This window comes from Anopheles funestus, chromosome 2RL, assembly GCF_943734845.2.
Source record: "Anopheles funestus chromosome 2RL, idAnoFuneDA-416_04, whole genome shotgun sequence".
In the NCBI taxonomy this organism is placed as follows: Eukaryota; Metazoa; Arthropoda; class Insecta; order Diptera; family Culicidae; genus Anopheles; species Anopheles funestus.
Genome location: NC_064598.1, coordinates 16,178,132 through 16,197,140, shown reverse-complemented (window position 1 = coordinate 16,197,140; position 19,009 = coordinate 16,178,132). Strand labels below are relative to the sequence as shown.

Here is a 19,009-nt window from a genome sequence, read left to right as displayed (position 1 = left end):
TATAACTTTATTCGTTTGTTGAATTTTTGGTATTGTATCTACTGTTATTGTGAAGTACACTGTCTGAATCAGTGTAATGCAAAGGCGTTTGTTATTGTTTGTAAAATACATGGAGCTTATCGTACAGAGCAGAGCTAGGAGACAACCGGCGCAAACGTTCGCTTTACAGTAGAGCATGTTTGCTTTAAAAGCTTTTGAAAATGATAACTTTTACGCGGTTCGAGCCGGTGGTTAACTTCCTCATACTGGTGTGAGATGTGAGGACATAACATTTACTATAGCTTGGCTCTGTTTCCCAACAGAGCGTTCCAACATTGCCCAAATGTGGCGTTTGGGGGTGGTCTCGAAAAATTCTACCATATCATACTGGGAATCATAATCGATTTATGTTCCTTTGTTTCGGTCGTTGGGATAGCAGACCAGCAACAACAGCAGCAGCAGCCTAGCGCGTGCGACATTCGGGATTCCGACCCGACTCTCGTTTATCCGTCATCTTGCGTTGTCTCGCCTGCTAGCCCTAGCACAAGTTAGCACATCATCATAAATCAAATCTCAATTACGATTCGTAACGTGCCTCCGGGTTTTACCGCAATACCAAGTCGCACCCACATGTGCATTATTTCCATTTATTTCGGCCCTTCGTCACCGTTTTGTGGCCGTGTGGCAGGTCTGGTGCGACATTCTCCTAGCAACTCGCCCGATTCTGCTTTGTTCCAAATGATCGGTCAAAGATTTTGTAGAATTGTAAGAAGGAAAGAAAAATCGTCTCCCAAGGAACACACCTTAACTATCGCGTCGTTTATCCAGATTTAAGGTTGGATAATAAAACCAAAGACGTAAAAATCAATGATCACATACACATGTGGTGGAACTTGTTGGACTTGGTTTAGGCATATATATGTAATTTATGTTCGACTCAAAGCTTTTCTTTTATTGAGAAAAGCTGCATGTTTTAAAGGCCACATTTTCTTGGCTTTTTCCCACAATATTTCATCATTAAAGATTCGCAATATATGTATTTCCTTGGTTGAAGAGAATGTTTTTTTATTACATTAAATTATAATATAAATTTATTTACTTGTTATTTTAAATAAAAAGAATTTTTGCCATATAAAATTAATTTGTAAGATTAAAAAATCGATTTGTTTAATATTTCCAATTTAATCAATTCACAAATTTTCCATTTTCTCTCAGACATTACACCCTCCCTTCATAAAAGCTTATCACCATATACAATCACAGACGTAAAGGTTGATCGTAACGCTAGGAAACGCGTTACCCCTTGGAGACGCACAAAAATGACACTCAAGGGTGACCTGATGGGTGGGCGATGGGTTTGTGCCGCTCGGTATGCGAAGGTATGATGGACCGGTGCAGTGTCGGTACACCGTAACCGGTATCACATACACAGTAACATGTTTTCGAGATTTGGCGACAAAGGTTAAAACTTAATGTCCTACCTGTACCCGACACGGGCGAAAGGGTTTTTGTACGGTTCGTTACGTTTGCACCACCACCACCACCACCACCGCCATCGTTTTAATGAGGCTAAAGTAGTTTGCGTAATTAATGTACGAGAGTCTGGGGAGCAAGTGGTCGTTATGCTACCGTCGTAGAATTGCTCACACGAACGAAGACGAAGGGGTTTAAGGTGAGGCGGTGACAAAAATTTTGATGATACCATGCTTAGTATCACTATTGGCAGCATTAACTCATTATAAAGTGTCCTTGAGAAGAGTCTGTTGAGAGTTTCAACTAGATAGGCGATTAAATAAAAATGTTTTATGGAGCATCACTCTGTGAGATTTGTTAAAAAATTGCAATTAAATATAGTAATTCACGAAAAGTTAAACACAAAATAATATTTTCTTTTTGAAACATGTTTGTATTATGAAAATTTTTAAACTTATCAAAAATATTTAGTCACTTTTATTTGCTTAACAAATCTGTCCTTTGGAGCGATTTCATTTTTCACTATCAAACATCAACAAGAAACGTTTATCGAAGTAAAAATCCTTGTCCATATATGCACTTACATTTACAAAACACATTATCATACCGTTCACGGGAGAGTATTCACGAGTGAAAGGAATATTCCCGTGTTGAAGAGAAGTCCATTTTGCAAAAGTCGTTAGCAAACGCCATCCCGTGTTGCCGTGTTTGTCCTTCTCGGTAGTCAATGTGCATACACATCATTTCCATGTGTTACCGCTAGTTTTGTTTCGATCGCGGCAAAACCGTTGAATCTATCCCTCACCACCTCCCTGTACTTCTCTCGCCACCCTCCTTACAACCCCTCATACAAACACTCCAAGAAGATGTTTTCGTCCGTCCCGATGTCACGGTACTATCGAGTGTATAGTCGTGTTGTCGTCTAGCGTATAAAAAAGTCTAAAACCTTGTCATTCGTAAGCGTAACATACTAACAAAAGCAATGTTTGTTGTTTTCTTTTCTTCTCGTCGTATTCGATGTTTTCCTTGCAGCAACTGCGAACCAACGTTACGGATGCCTGCGAGCGTCACGACCCATGCCAACACGGTGGCATCTGCATATCAACCGATTCCGGTCCAATCTGTGAGTGCCGTAACGTGGAATACGAGGGAACGTACTGCGAGCGAGGTACGTACTGCAACACCCCAAAATTGGGTCCGAATTGACATAAAACTTAAATCCTTAATCCATTGAAGCACGGGGCGCCGGGGGGTTAGAACGCAGTTTCGAAGAAAACCGATAAATTATCCTTCCAAACGTTAGACGTTAGTTCTCGCCTAGCTGGTGCGTCCGGCCCGGGTTTACCAAAACATCCCCATACCGCTGGAGCTACTTCGAACGACCGAAAGGCTCTGTAAGTTGCCTGGTGGCGTAGGAATTCGTCGCGTAACTCTGTTTGCAGTGTAAAATCCAATCTGCAACAGCAGTACCACAAGCTTCACCGTGGTGTCTTATTTTATCCGGTTTTATATGTTCGGGTGTTCTTTCGGGTCGATAACGAGACGGGTGCAGAAATCGAAACACTATCACATGAACTTCCTATCATCAATTTTTCCTCGCACCACCTCGGTGGACTGCTCATAACGGAAACAGCGTTTGCGTTGCTGTCGAATAAAGTAACCATATTTCCCATCCAAAAAACGCTAAACGAATAAGGGATTTCCGGTTTATGGTACACTTGTGGGGTTTTGTGTATTTTCTCTCTCTATCTCTCTTTCTGCTTCTGGTGAGAGAGAGGGAGGAATAAAACCGATAACGATAAACAGTGGAGAAAGAATGTACATATATTCTTTCGGGGCAAGAAATGTCACCACAATCACGGAACCCTTAGTTTGACCCGAAAATCGAATCCATTTTTGGTGCTCAACCCTGCAGCAACGCGAATGCGAATGATAGGTGAATTTATGCATATTTACCAATGTAATCAATTTATGATTATCGGACACAGTAATCTGAAACCGGTCGGGAACAGTTGGACAATCGATTCTGAACCCAACTTCAACAGCAGCGGTGTCGAATTTTTTTTTGTGTGTGAAACATTTGAAGAAACAAATGTTTCTGAAGCGTAAACAAGGAAGGCAATTTGAAACTGAACAATTATTTTCCCCGTTTCACTGGAGCGCTAATGAATGCCCGGGAAGATTTGCAGTAAATCAAGATTGCTGTCAGTTTGCGTTCTTCCGGTTCCGTTACGATATGATTTTGTTTCTTTTTTTTTGGCTGTTGTTGTTAAGGTTGTACATTTTTCCTTGTTGCTGTGTGGTGGTGTGTTTTTGAAAAGACGTAGACGCCGGTAACGAAACATTGGTTGGCACACGGTAAGCGGTGCGAAGAATTTTGATAAATCGCTTGTACATTTCGTTACAGCGGCGTTACAAAGTCTTGCTGAAGCGTAAAACCTTTACGTAATTGTTTCGATTCGGTAGCACCGATTTGAGTCGTTTTTTCCTTGTTTGGCGCCGTGCGGTACTGTACGGAAGGATTAACTTTCGTTCGGTTTTGCACACTTGTTTTTTGGGGGGGGGGGGGCACCGGAGCTACTATCCTGTCAGCGTAGAGTGATGGAGTAGAAGCGGTTGTAGTGTGAGGATAATTTAATACATTTGATTGATCATCCATTGAATGGATCCCCAAAAAGCTGATGGAACATGGGGTGCTGTGAAATCCGTTTGCATGTGCTTTAAGTGCTTATTTAGGGTTGTATCGTTACGAACACGGGAATAGACATGGAACATTCAGCACAACACATTCGTTGTAGAAGAATAAGCTCTAAGAAGCAATAAGCATACGTAAGGAATGGAGTTTTAACCTAGCTTAATAAGGAATATCGAGCGTTATAATGCACACATAACAATGCTCTAGTTAGATGAAAGTCTAGTCTACCTTACCGAAGTAACTCGATGCGTCCCAATCCGGATCCATTTTCATCTGCAGCATAATAATGAACGCCATACATCTTCCAAAAACCGACTCCTCAAACATTGCCTTTGTTAGGGAAGGTACTAGAAACGGCGCATTGTTCGCCAGCAGATATTAAGCAGATAGTCTCCGTACTACCAACTGCTCGGTGTACCATTGAAACTGTAGACAACTTACACACAACCTTCCTCCATTTTCAAGGATATTTCGCTCATCGTAATAAATATGAATTTCAAATCAGGCTAAAATATCTCACCGTTCCAGGCAGATGTGGACTGGAGGGTTTTGTGTGTTGCGACTGGCCAGATTCTAGGTCGGTGCTGATGATGGCGCTATGAATAAGAAGGGATTTTGACCATTTGTACCAGGATAGCACGAAATAGCTGGGCTTGTATGTAAGCATTTTGCTCCACCTTAGCCCCGTTCTTCAGCGAGGGTTGCATGTGTAACATTTTGGGACCGTGCCTGGTCGCTTTGTGATATGGTGCAGGACTTTAAATTGAATTTTTGAATGCATGAAAACGGGTATGAGATTATAGCGGAGCGGGCAATGTGCTCCCTCGTGCTCGTTGGATCGTCCTTGGAGAATATTTAGGAACACCAACCGACCCATTACAACGGAAAGATTCACCTCCGTTGAGGATGGAGCGCGAAAAGGTAGAGAGAGACAGGAAAGGCGGAAGAGGAAGCGTGTCTTTTACAATTTGCAAACTTCAGTCAGGATTTAATTTTATTTCACGGCCCTGCTGTCACACACCTTTCAGACATTTGCGCTGTAAAGTCCTTCACAACCGGTCACAAGCACTGGTGGTGGTGGTAGAAGAAAGATCCTAAATTTAGTACGACAGCCTACCTACCAGCAGTGGCAGTGCGCAACAAACAAGCTTTACACGCTGGAGGACATTTTATCGCTCTTGCACACAGTGTTTCGGGTACGAGTCTACTCCGGGGCACTGTCCCGTCGACTGTCGACTGACTAGCTGATTTGCCGTTATAAGTACGATGGGCACTGTGCCAGCGAAACTGGCAAGAAATGGAGGCGCGTGCCATTTTATTGCTAAAGATAGCAACCACTCGACGGTTTGGCGAAAGTGCGAAACGATGATGGACTAAAAATAAATGCAATATTCTCACGCTTCCATCAGTTTTTTTTGCGGAACCGACCGTCCAAAATTGTGGACGCTTCCTTTGGAAGGAGTGTGATGTAATCGGAAAAGGATCGAGTGAAGCGGCAATTAAAATCTCGCACACGTAAACACATAAAAACTGGTAGGGACGCATACTACGGACAAACTGTGTATAAAATTTTTTTAGAAGAAAGACTGAAGAATGGAATTATGTTTCATTTGGAAGAAACGAAAATTATTAATATTAAAATATGGAGGCGCCTAGTACTTTGTAGTATTTTGTTGAGAACTAGATTTTTTGATTTTAATTAAATTTTTCGCTGTAGAACAAAATTGGTAAAAGTTAAGACGATATTTTTTCGTTTTACTGCTCATCGTAAATTAGAAATAATAAAAGAAACTAATCAAGTTCAAGTATCATATAATGCGACAAATCAACTACTCCATGGAGACGCCTGGTCTTTTGTAAATTTATTTTATTTTATCAATGTTTGTAAACAATACAAATCCAGATCATTCTACCTTTTTGCAATTTTCTTTTGTATCTTCCAAAGTGACATATTGATTGATTTATTTAACGAATGGATGTGATTTTAATTCACACCCATGTGCGACACTATTCACATTCGGTAAAAGCTTCACCGTGTACACAGGCTCCATGTTGGCACATGATTGTGTAGCATCACACCAAAAATAATGTCGCGTTGTGGTGCAACGGTTTCGTGTTATTGTCATCGTGTTGCCATCCATTAGGCAAAGAAAACGCTACGGTACCTCACCCACAACGGATGGTTCTAGGGTGAGGTTTACGAAATTTTAGCACTCAAACATCAAACCACTCCAAATAACGCACCCAATCATTGACCCTCCCCATCCGTCCCATGGCACATTTTCATTGTCCTCTTATATTCGGCATTGGTGTGCCGTACCGCAAATGCACTACAGCGAATGGTTCCCGAACACCATCCGGAAAGCATCCGATAATGATGAAAGAGACCAATATGGTCCGTCCGATCGTGTGAACCGACACTGATTCCACAAGCAAGTGGTGTTTCTGTGTGTGTACCCAGAGACACTCTCGGGGTATTATGGGGTGGAGACGAATTCGCTCGTAAAATTTATGAACGCAGCCTACGAAAGCGTTTGGCCGCGTGGTAAAATGTAGCCCCCCGAGCCGCTGTGTACATCAATTTGGAAAATGTGCAGCTGCAGCTGGTGCAATGCAGTTGCAAACACTAAACGAACGCACGTGTGTATGAAGCGAGTGCTGATTCGTTTGGAAAACTGTGTGCTGTTTTCACGATCAATGAAACAGAATGGACGTAAGCAAGATGTCCATTACAATTTGTGTGCGTAAGGCAAATGTGATGAAACTATTAGTGCCATTGATCTTTCTGTATCGGTCGTCTAACGTTTGGAGAAAATGTTTGTAAATTGACAGTAAATAAAGTAGTTAACTTTTATAAAAACATATTAAATCTATGATGTACAAACAATAGTGTGTGGATAACTTGATACGACAAACAAAATGTTAAACTTAAATCAACAAAAAACGAATTGTGTTCCACCAAATATTGGAACACTTCCAGCTTATAGAATGTCAAATAATAAACAACAGTTTTTGGTAGAGTTTAAATTAAGTTTACGCTCGTAAAGGTCACAGTTTTGCGAACCGCAAGCTATTTATCTGACATTTTATTCTCCGCGAATCTTTACGCCCTGAAAGAAAAACCGCGACCCTTTTGCGGTTGTTTTGATTCGGTGCAAAACACGTGGAATTAAATCGACTTTCGTCAAATAAACAATGTAGCACTTTTGCTGAAGCTCACCCACTGGTTATGCGAACCGAAAAAGTCCGAATGTACTTTGGAAACCTGTCTCATACTTAGACTCGATCTCGATCGAAGCTAGAATCTAGTTAGGATGTGGAGGAAAGAAACGAAAGAAACAACAGCCGGCTGTGCCTGACGTGCTTCTGCTAGCATCTATGAACTCAAGCAAATAAGATTAATTGTCCTTCGGTTGCTAACAGTTCTGCTGCAAGTCGTGCTGCGTTTAGGATAGTGCTCATCCTCATCCCCTTTTTGTCAACCCTCATCCCGGCGGGACCAACTTTAACCCCTTTTGCGCGTGCAAACAACCCCCGGGTTCAATCTTGTACTTGAACCACACCCTTTCCTGACCGCCCAAAAGCTCGGACCAAAACCTCCGCCGGTCTGGTGCAGGCACTGTCGGGAGCATTTCCGGACCGCATCGATCCGGCTCACATGATAAATAATCGTAAAAGGATAATAAAAATAATAAAATTTGGCACCCAGCCAACCGTCGACACAATTCCCCGGACGTTTGTTCGTGGTTGTGTGTCTCAGCTGCACAGCGTTTGGCACACCATTCTCGACCAGCCGGCCCGATTGTCCCAAAACCATCCGGTAGACCCGAGATAAAACGCGTCATCCCATTGCTGGTTTTCGAGCGGGTTTCGGGAGAGCACACACCCTGCCGAGGGTTGAAATAAAATGGGTTGAAATATAAACTGGAGCATCATTAAAAATTTTAAGGACCTCGGAATAGACCTAGGAAGACTTTTGCCGTTGGCCAACAACTTCAGCTCCAGCATGTTTGACGACGATTTTCGCTTATCTCGGCGTTTTTTTCTTTGTCTTCTTCAGTGCACTCGTATTCCTTGATTTTAATTACGATCACATAAACGACCACTTGAAACCTGGTGCCATTTTGCTGGAAGCCGTGTTGGAAAACGGAAGCTTTTTCACCATCGAAAGCTTCCAAGTCTTCAAGACCGGTAAAATGCTAATAACTAACCCCCAAACGAGAAAAAGGACGATTTGTGGTTAATGTCCGTTAGGCTATTGATCGAGCAGACAGGTTCGAAGCAGTGGTGTTGATATTGGTTAGACAAAAAAAAACACTAACAAACTCCATATTGGATCCTTTTTTAAGGGTGTGGAAATTGATGACAAATAAATTAAAGGATAACCGATAGTTTATAGAATGGACATCTTTTCCTGCAGGGTTCTGCAGCCTTTTTCGAAACCGAACCAATTCAAGTAACCGATGCAGTCACTATAATTCAACCGAGTAAACAACTCTATCGCCATAATGATGTCGTTGGAAGATGTATCACCATAAAATAAGTTAATTTTTCAACCACTTATCCGCAACTACGATTTGCAGCAGAAGTGACAAAACCCCAAAAATACACCATGAAAGAAACACCAAAAGAAAAAAAACAGTAATCGACCATGGTTCCACGTTGATAACAATGCGCGTCAGACCATTAGAGTCACTACCTGGACAGTTTAAGATATAGTTTCTAGCAACAATGCAGTCAGTGACAGCCAAACACTAACTATTTCGTATTTTTTGCTTCCATTTTTTTGTCTTCTTCTTTCACATCCCATACAGACAAAGCACCGTCGGAGGCAACGTTCCGTGGAACGGAGTTTCTCTCGTACGACTTAGGACAGACGGGTGGAGAACCGATCGTTAGCGCCCAGGATGCCATCACGCTATACTTTCGTACTCGCCAACCGAACGGACTCCTCTTCTACACCGGTAAGTGTCTATCGTAACAGATAGAGTACAGAGGGAATTGTCCTTCCATTTTAGTGTTTTTTTTCTTTCTTTTACCATTTCTCATCGCTCACATGGGAATGTGACGATGAACGATATGATAAAGTGGGGGCCGTTGTTTTCTTTATCACCGCACACGGTATACAATCAACTAGCAGAAGTAGCAGGGATTAAACGATAATTTAATTTTCCAACTAGTCCTCGACTAGTCCCAGACATGATCTGTGCGGGCGATTTGCTTTGCACCCCCCCCACCTCCGGTGCCATCATCATAACTCGCGAACGTGCGAATGTTTTGTTCGACCGGGTTTGTTGTTGGGGGGACGTTTTCCGTTTTTTGTTTGTGACACACATAAAAACGCACCACGTACACCAATTCACTTGGTCAGCAATGTAAGTCGTACCCTTTTTTTTTTTGCTTGGCAAGAAATCGTAAAATAAAGAATGCTCGTTCAGCTTTCGAAACGCATTGCAATCATCTTCCCCTCGCAAAAAAATGGCGTCAGGCGAGCAAAGGCAGCGCCTGATACGGGTTGCCCGAAGTAAGGTTAAATCGATGGTTTTGACCTGTGAACGAACAAAGAAACTCAGGTAGAACACACTCGGAGTGACAAAGTGTGCTGAAAGATATAAAAATCCTTACGATCGTCCTAGCCGTACGTAAAACAGATCCTGCTGGGGTTTGTCGCGTTTGTTTTTTTTTGCTTTTTGCTTATAAGGGTACGGATGTATACCCATAAAAATATTACCTAATGTGCATGACACGCACACACACACAATCACTATGAGAGAGTGACAGGTTCACCCTTACAGGGTATCACAATATCCCTCCCCGGGGGAAAGGAAATGGTTCGATGGAATGGGCACTTGCTTACATTTCAACGCGTCCCTCACTCGTGTTCGTTTTATGATTGTCGCCTTTGCGTAACTCCCAATCTCCCGCCACAAAAAAACATGGGAAACAAGAGAGATGTTACCGAATGGTCGAATGTTTTGCTTGCAACTACTTGCGTTTGTCGCCAGCTCATTTACCAGACACCGAGCGGCGAACGAAGTCACCTGAAGACGACGGCAGCTTGTCACCTTTGGTCACCATTGACGCTCCGGTGTTACCTTTTTCAAGCTGTATATGTTTCGTCTTCCAGAGCGAACTCCTTACTCTCTACACCTCTTTTTCGGTTGCCACCGACTAGCAAAAATAAACGTTGGAACCGCGACTCCACTCGGATTCCCGGACCTAACCGAAGCTACTGTAAATTGTGAGTTGTGAGATTGAGCCTCTTCCCCCCGAAGGCAGTTTTCTTTGCTCCATTTCCCTGCAAAACTCCGAATGCCACCTGACCACTGCTGGGTTTGATCTCGAGCTTTTTTTTTGCTCACCATCCACCGAGCCTCGCACAACTCTGTTTTGCCACTTCCACGAACCGTACCGCGCAATACCATCAAGCCGTGGGTGTGAGAAACGATAAACGGCGAGCATCTTTTATGGGTGGATGTAATCTAATTAAGATAATTGCTGCTTTGGCCTTCCGTTGGATGGTTCCCTCGCGTACAAGGATACAAGCAGGAGCTAGGAAAAAAAAGGATAAGGATTCGGACTCGGAAAAGTATACAGCCGGAATGGTGCATTTCTGGTCACCAGTGTTTCATGGTTGAGCTTTAAAGACCGAAATGCAGTAAAAATAAATACTCGACTTTACTTCGGACATTCAGTAAAATTCGAATATATCTTGCTTTTTTTATTGCTCAATTTATGTTCTTCTTACTTAGGTAATCGTTAAAGTTATACAAAACAATCTGCATTTGAGTTTTCCTTATATTTTTTGGCTAATAAATATGATCAAATTTTATTGTGCAATAGTTTAGCGCAAATGGTATAAGAATTGTAATAAGCAAAACAAGAAATAAGCCGCACTACACCAAACCGATCGATCCGGAAATGGATTACCTGCACGTGGGAGCCCCTTTTTTTGCAGAAGAAAATCAATTTTCCTCATTAAATTTTCATTAACGTACGTCGGGCATGTTAGTCAGCAATTGGTTGGGATAGGTGGAGGTGCCTTGAGTCCCGATTTTCCTCATTTGCGCATCGGCATACAGAACTGGACCAACATCCCGATTCCCGTAGCCAGGATGTGATGTTCTTCTTCGCTTTTTTCCACCCCGTGCAAAAAGGAAACACCAATTGGTGGTGGAAAATGTGTGTCTCTGTGTGTGTGTTTGGAGCACTTTCCACGAAATGCTCGATTATGGCAAACAGAAACGGTCGATTTTGTTCGATTTTGTGCGAGAAAGCGAGAACTACGAGCTCGAAATCGGGTGGTGCGTAAGAGAAGGTGGCACACCTGCCTACATCAGAACCATCGAGCGAGAGAGAGAAAAGGAAGAAATTGGGAGGAAAAAAGAAATGAAAAAGTGGAGGAAATATTTATATCGAATCAAATTAAAATTGATTTGATTTGTTTGCCAAGAACCAAGGGGTGTAGAGGGGGAAGGTGTTTGAGTAGCTGTAGTGTCGGTATGCTAGTGTGCTACCCCCTCCCTCTTCCCGCCCTTTAGGAAAGGGATGAATGTTGGGTGTTTCACCTCCATCGGAGAAAAACCCATTTTTCATTGTACGTGAAATGCCGGTTTGGGAACGATCCGGAGAAAAGGATCCGAAATGTTCCGAGCGCTAAAAATAGACACCTGAAAATGGATGGTTACGTGAAAAATAGATTATCCGTTGGTCCTTTAAATCAATGGTTCGAGTTCCAACCACCGGAAACTAGAGGGGGGTGGGAAAGCGAGCCGGCTGTTGTGGTTGGTGATGTGGCGTTGAAGGTGGTGGAAAAGCGATCAACAGCATGTGCGAAGCGGATGTGGTGTCTCTTCGGCTGGAAAAGCGATTTCATTGTGCAGAGAATGAGCAGAAATTGCATTCCACTAGTGTTAGTGACCAAGTTTTGTCCGCGGGGCCAATATTAATTGTGAAATGTATTTTTGATGAGCACCAAACCTTGCAAAACATAATGAGTTACGCAAGAGACGAGAGTAAATTATTTAAATGGTTTGAGCTTAGGCGGTTTTTTTGGAGGAAAAAAAACCTGTTAATAATCCTACAAAAGTTAATAGAAATATTTTCCATTCCTTAAAATATATTACAGGTGAGCTTAATGTACATATTTTCTATCGCCATCGCCAACATTGCTTCACTGGAATTAATTATTTCCTAATGCGATGCACCGTTACAGTTGGCATTCTTTTCCAGCGTAACTCAAGCGTACTGACAACAAATGATTAATTGGATTTAGTAGCAGCGTGAATTTGTATTTAACGAAGATTACTTGCTAAGTAGCACCACTTCCTGAGTAGTCCACCGGGGGCGTGGAAAAAGCAACAGACACAGATTCCCATTGCCAACTTTTCATCAACCAAACTTTGACCATCAGCATCGGTTCATCGATTATCGAAATGACAAGAGTGAGCGAGCTCATGGAGCTGGTACTATAGAAAGGCACCATTAATCCGGCCAGACTTTGTCAGAAATTAACTGATGTACTAGATGCAGAGTATCGTGTCGAGATAGAGAGTGGCAGAGTCAAATGCGTAAGAGAGGGGCATGCGAGGTACGTGATGTGGTAGACGGTAGGGAATATTGAAGGAATGGTTGATTGATGGACTCTCGACGCATCAACCTTCCGTTGCCAACAGAGGTCATTATTCATCATTTATCCACAATGTTTGCCGTAGATGGCCGGTACTGAAGCCGGCACAGCGCACGGAGGGCTTTCATCAAGCAGCATTTACGATGTACTTACAGCAGTACTTTGGTTGAAAGTACCACCCTCCTCCTTCTCGTAGGCCAAACATCATCATTTTCCCGACATTGGTTAATTGAAGAAAGTGTGAAAAATGTTCACTTTTGTGAAGCAATCACCCAAAAAACGGTATGCTAATGTTCATTGCCGGGAATGAACGGAATTATGTTAGTCGTTGGAAGCTCTCGTACAAAGTATAAAGTTGCTTTATATCGCACGTTCGATGCTAAACAATCGAAAATGGCGCATCCGTCGTTTAGCCTGAGTTTGTGATTGTCACTTGGACGCGGTACAGTTCAATGGCATAATTGGTGTTTTCAAAACGGAACGAGCACACTCGAGCCAAACAAACGACCAATCAATGACCCCTAACGAAGCGCCCTAAAGCTGGGGCGCACATTCTTCTATCAATCATAAACATTCATTTTGTTCCATTTCCATGCTCGTTCGTGCGCCATCGGCCATTGGCAGGCCCTGGCCGCCCATTGTTCGGTTAGGTCATTACGATGCACTACCAATCCATGACCTCGTGTAATGAACGGGTTTTTCGCCACCTACCCTTATACCCGACAGAAGGCACGGGCGTCTTCCTGCCCCCAACTCGCTGGCACATGAAAACCAATCGATCAAAAAGGAGCTTTTAAATTGGCCTCGTTGGTCTCGGTGCCAACGTCATGCAATTTGCCTCTAGCACGCATCATGCCGGTAAAGGCACGCTCTAGCTTCTTCTGTGAGTCTCTTGCCACCCAAAACGCCAGTTCTTTGTCAGTTCTTATTGGCAGCAATGGTGATCGTGATAAGGCGACCCGAGGGAGGGGTACGAATGGCCCAAGCAATTTAATGCCATTCCATGGAATAACGAGTTAAAAGGTCTGGCCGGCTAAATATTACGCTGCTGGTTGGGAGGAATGGGAAGGAAAAAAACGAGACACAAGTGTCTGAATTTATGTGCCATCGACTGAGCCAAAAGGCAAGCTAAAAAGCTCGCTAAGTCAATCGATCAGCCACTCCGTTGTTTCGTCTACTGCTGGAACGAAATGAATCTCACCACTCTAGTGTGGAATTTTTTTATGATGCCATCACACAATAATGCACACATCACTGCAATGTGTGCGAATGCAATGTGTCCTACTAGCGAACGGGAGATACTGCACTCGGCAGGTGACAGCTTCATCTCCGAATCTGTGCCGCTAGAACTCATTACCCGTACTCGACCGCGCTGTGATAAATAAAACCGACCTCACCGTTAATTACTGTTGCCGGCAAACTGTCCAATGTTGAAAATGTGTTCGTCCATCGTATAACGTAAGCGTGAGTGAGTGAACTCTCGGTGAACTTTAGAAAGGATCGGTAAATATTTTCATCAGTCCCTCTGGTGCTGTACCAACCTTAACATGGTCTGACACTACCGTGAAAACGATGAGAAAATTAAGAAAAAGCCCCGTACGCGATTCGGAGAAGAAAGATAAATGATGTGCATTATTTTAGTACACGTACAGCTCGTAGGAAAATGTATGCTTGTGATGTGCTTTTGAGCTCACAAAGAGCAAAGTAGAGCAAAAAGAAGAGTGATCCGTACAAAGTTAAGCCGTTTTTTTTATTGTAATAGTAGTAATATTTGGGAAAGTGCCTTGATTAAAAATTACTTACTCGGAACTATTCTATTATTCCGACCGTTTACCGAATCATTGATAGAATTAACCAATCGGAAGCGGTTCGTAATATATGACACCATTCTGGTCCCACCATCTGCCTTATTTCGCCTTTTTGTCTGTTAAGCTTGCTCACCGGGCTGGACATGTGTTTTTTTTTCGTCATTCTGTGCCATAAATTTCCTTAAGCAAGTGATAGACCATAGCCGTACTTTTCTTTTAATTCAAAAATAAAATGGACGCTTTCCGTTAATGACGCTTCTATGAATGACAACTCGCCGTGGTTTCAATAAAAAAAAAATACAATTTATCTCATGTTCCTAAGCGTAATGTACCGCTAGCGTCAACCTTTGTAAAAAGGCTAGAAACTTACTTGTAAACCCAATATATTTTTTAATCTTTCACCGCTTCAAAAAAAAAAACCGAAGTTGAACGAAGTTTTTTCTATTGTACGATGTTTACTAGCTTTAAGCTTACCGTTCATGAATTCTTAACAAAAAAGCATTATGAACGAATCACCTTAGATGGGAGTGATCCGGAAAATCGATATGCGAGTGCAACGAGTGGAAAAATGTCACAGCGCCACAAATCGTTACACGGAAAATGCATTCTTTTCGAACCTGCAATCATTGTTGTTCGGCCCGCTAGCGTCACCGCCAACTTCGGACAGGTGCTTTAGACCTGTCGCACCTTGCTACGAACGCTATCGACGCGTACAAACAATATGATTATTATGCATGCCATTCAGTGGAAAGCGCTTAACAGCGAAAATTTTTACATCATAAAACACGGATGTGTTTTGGGGGTTCGAATGACTGGGCGAAGGGGAGGAATGTTACGCTCGTTAGAAGCTTCGGCCTTGCATGATTTGGTACTACGATGCAGCAGCACCAGCAGCAGTGTAGGGTATAAAAAACCATTTTGCATCTATAATCACTTTTAGGGGGGGGAGAGCGAAACAAACCACCCTCCGGGTGGAAAAAGAACCGTGGAAATGCTATAGCGCAAATTATGTCCAGAGCTATGCCGGTTGGAAGGTCCATAATGGTTGGTGCAGCGAAAGCACATTTCTTTGCCCCGTTATAGGAGAAAGAACGAAGAATGGAGCTGACCATAAGGGAGAGGTGGGCTATACGAATAGAGTTGGTAAAAATTTAATAAGGTAAAATGGACGCTGCCGGTCCCGGCCGTATTTTTAGTGGGATGGTTTTTGGTTGTTTTATATGTATGAAACATTTTTTTAACAAGACAAAGGAACAAAACAAAATTATTTTTTAAGAATTTTATATGCTAATCGAAACCGGCTTTTACTCACACTGATTACAATTTTTATTATTAAATAAATTTAGCTTTAAACGAAACAAAAAAACCATTATTACAGGATTTGCCAGCCAACCTTAACCTATTCGTGACATTAACGTATATATTTTTATCACTCTATCTCTCTTCCATCTGCCGTTCGCTTCGTCAACGCACGGTTTTCCAAAAGGTCACGGAACTGATTATCTGAATTTGGCCCTTCGCGATGGTGGTGTATCGCTGACCATGGGTCTATCGAACGGGAAGCAAGAAATGCACATCAAACCATCCCGCGTACGCTTCGACGACCATCAATGGCACAAAGTTACGGTCCATCGGCGAATTCAGGAGGTAAGTTAGATCAACCCCAATAGGCAAAACCCCTCCGCCTAACATGGCCCTTGAGAATGGAGTAAGTAAATCGTACCGGGTACATACCCGCCCGAACTTCCAGTGAAAAACGGTTACCGTGGGTTTGAACATACCTGACCAGCAACGTTTGTGTTTTATTTCCCCTTTTTCGAAAGAGTATCTTCTAACTGTCCCTGTAACTGGGATGTGTGTGTTTTTTTTTCTTCTTCTTTTCTTTCCCGCCGTGTAGATCTCATCGATAACGAGCTTCTGTCGGGTAAGTGTAATTGACCCAGGTCGAAGGGGGAATCGTCATCCCACAGTCGGCACTCTGGGTTGTCTGTTTTTTGCAGCCGTTTTTCTCTTGCCCTTTCACTCCTTCCGTTCGAGCTAATTCAGTATCAATTTCAAATCTATTCCAATCCCATTTACTACCAAAACCCTCACTTTTGAAGCGGCTATGTTTCGCTTACGCGACCGTTTCGATTCGTACGATTCAATGATGTTGATCTGATTTAGGTTATGAGCTGAGATACAACATATATACGCTTTGCCGTCTTTGCCGGTTTCGAATTGCGTACGGCGGTATGAGGATTTTCCTTTTGTGTCAGATGGGAAACAGGAATGAAGCAATTGATCGATCTCTAGAAAGCCTTATTCTCTTGTTCTTCTCTCGTTGAATTGTACATTTGTTCTAGTTAGGTTACCTCTCTTAATGGTTTATTTTGCGTCATAGAACCAGACAATTTTTTTTGGGAAATTTTTACCAAGCAATCAAACGAAGAATATTCTAGAATATGAAACTCCTCGCAAAACAACTGCAGCAAGCATATTTGATAAATATAGATAAAGAATATAGTAATATAGATATAAAGTAAAGTACTAAAAGTAAACAGGTGATGCAGGTGAAAGATTAAAAGAAATCAAAATATAAGTAATTGAAACTGAAAACAAAGAGAAATAAAATCACTGAAATAAATCGAAAAAGAAAATAAAAAACAGCAAAGCAAAACTAAAATAAAAACACATTTAAAATAAAATACCTACCAACATCAGCAAATGGAACAATATACAAAAAGAAAGACTAACAAATTTGTCTATACAAAACGACATCGCTTTCACTCAACTGCATCCTTCAAATACTACCCACTTATACCCGGAAAAGTTCATTGAAAGTTCAAAGATCGCATTTCGTAGGCTCCAACTATCGGCACAAGATTTTCAGCAGCACCACACAAAAATATGCTTCACTCCACTCCATCGGAACCCTTTTACCGCTTGGCTGTAAAAAAGGCATTTTTTCCCAACAAACTACCATAAGAAAAAATGGAGGAAACATTAACATTAAAATATCCAAGCATTGTAGCATACTTTGGTCAAGCTTTAGGTTCATCTCTCTGCCAAACGGGGGGGCAGAGAATGTTAACAAAGGAATCACAACACAACCCCAAAGCCCGTACACTCTCGACACGATCAGAAGGTTGAGCTCTTGAACCTTTCGGAACAATAGGGCTCCCCATCCTACCCGGCCCCTCCCCATCGACCCGGGGCACACTTTGTGACCCACAAGTGAGTGGGTGAGAATAACACTCAGCCTCACGGTGTGACTTGTGGCAACACCGTGTCTGTCCTGCCTCTGAAATCAGCGGAAATGAATTAGAAGCAAAGCCACTAGTAACATGAGTTTGGGATTTTTTCCACAGCATACCTTTTTGTTGTTTTAGACATTTCCTTGTTTCTGTGTGTGTTTTTTTTTCTTATCCGCGTGAGCTGAAACAGCTTTACATTTTACTTCCAGTACTTGCTAGTTGTGGGAGCACACTTTATACAAAACCATTTCCTTAACATCTTTTAAGAAGCAGGGGAATGAACGTTTTCTTTGATATACTTTTTACAACGATGATGTAAAGATTTTTTGATGCATTCGGTTTTTTTTTGCACCAAAGTGTGTGTGTGTGTTGGCGTTTCGTTGTACTTCTTTTCAATCTTGGCTAGACACTCCACAATCTAGCCACTTCATAGTGCGAAGTGAGAATTGTGAGGTGCGACAGGGCACGCCTTGGGCACGAAGGTTCTTTTACTTTGCGCACATGCCGTCTAAAGACGAGGGAATTCTTTCCTTGCTTTTGCATGGGTAAGACGGATAAGTCCCCTTTAGCGTCGCCGTGCTCCGCAACCGCAACACCGTATACCGAAGGCAGCCGAGTAACAAAGGGCACATCACAACTGTATCTTTTGTGCTTGAGAGGACATAACACAAAAAAACACACACTCACACACCTCCATACGGTAGAAACTTTCTATCCCTAGAACATGCCAGAATCACTTCCCTTGCCGGTTGCCTTTGAAATCGGATGCCTGGGAAATTGTTGAGCAAGTCCTTTTCTGTGGGGGCGAAAAACAACAACCCCCACAGAAAAAAAGAAAGGAAAATGCTCTCCATCCGATAGGACACAGGGAAAGGTTTCTTCCCGTATGCAACCACTTACCTAATTTCTCGGATAATGATCGTTAAGATGATGATGCTGTGTCTGTTTGTGTTGGAGTTTCCGTGTGGAAGATGCTAGCATGACATGTGGATATAAGCAAACAGAGTTGGTAGGTGGACGGGCAGTGTATTTTTACCCATTTTTGCTGCCGGAAATTGCTGCTCGGCAACATTCTTGTATTGTTGTTGCTGCACCTTTTCTAAAGTCCCTTCCGGCAGAGGAAACCGGCCGACCGGTCCAATCCTTCGTTGAGCGCCCGTGAACAAAAGGTACACACTGCTCTCGATGA

The 19,009-nt window shown here is 42.5% G+C and overlaps 1 protein-coding gene across 1 annotated transcript in view; it reads left to right on the top strand.

The window, feature by feature from the left end:
* The window catches only part of LOC125765198 (neurexin-1), a 96,277-nt gene that overhangs the window by 43,863 nt on the left and 33,405 nt on the right, over nucleotides 1-19,009 (top strand). Inside the window, exons 6-9 of the mRNA XM_049430115.1 lie at nucleotides 2,485-2,620; nucleotides 8,962-9,111; nucleotides 16,071-16,231; nucleotides 16,482-16,508. Of these exons, the coding sequence (XP_049286072.1) occupies nucleotides 2,485-2,620; nucleotides 8,962-9,111; nucleotides 16,071-16,231; nucleotides 16,482-16,508 (474 nt within the window). The remainder of the gene's footprint in view (nucleotides 1-2,484; nucleotides 2,621-8,961; nucleotides 9,112-16,070; nucleotides 16,232-16,481; nucleotides 16,509-19,009) is intronic.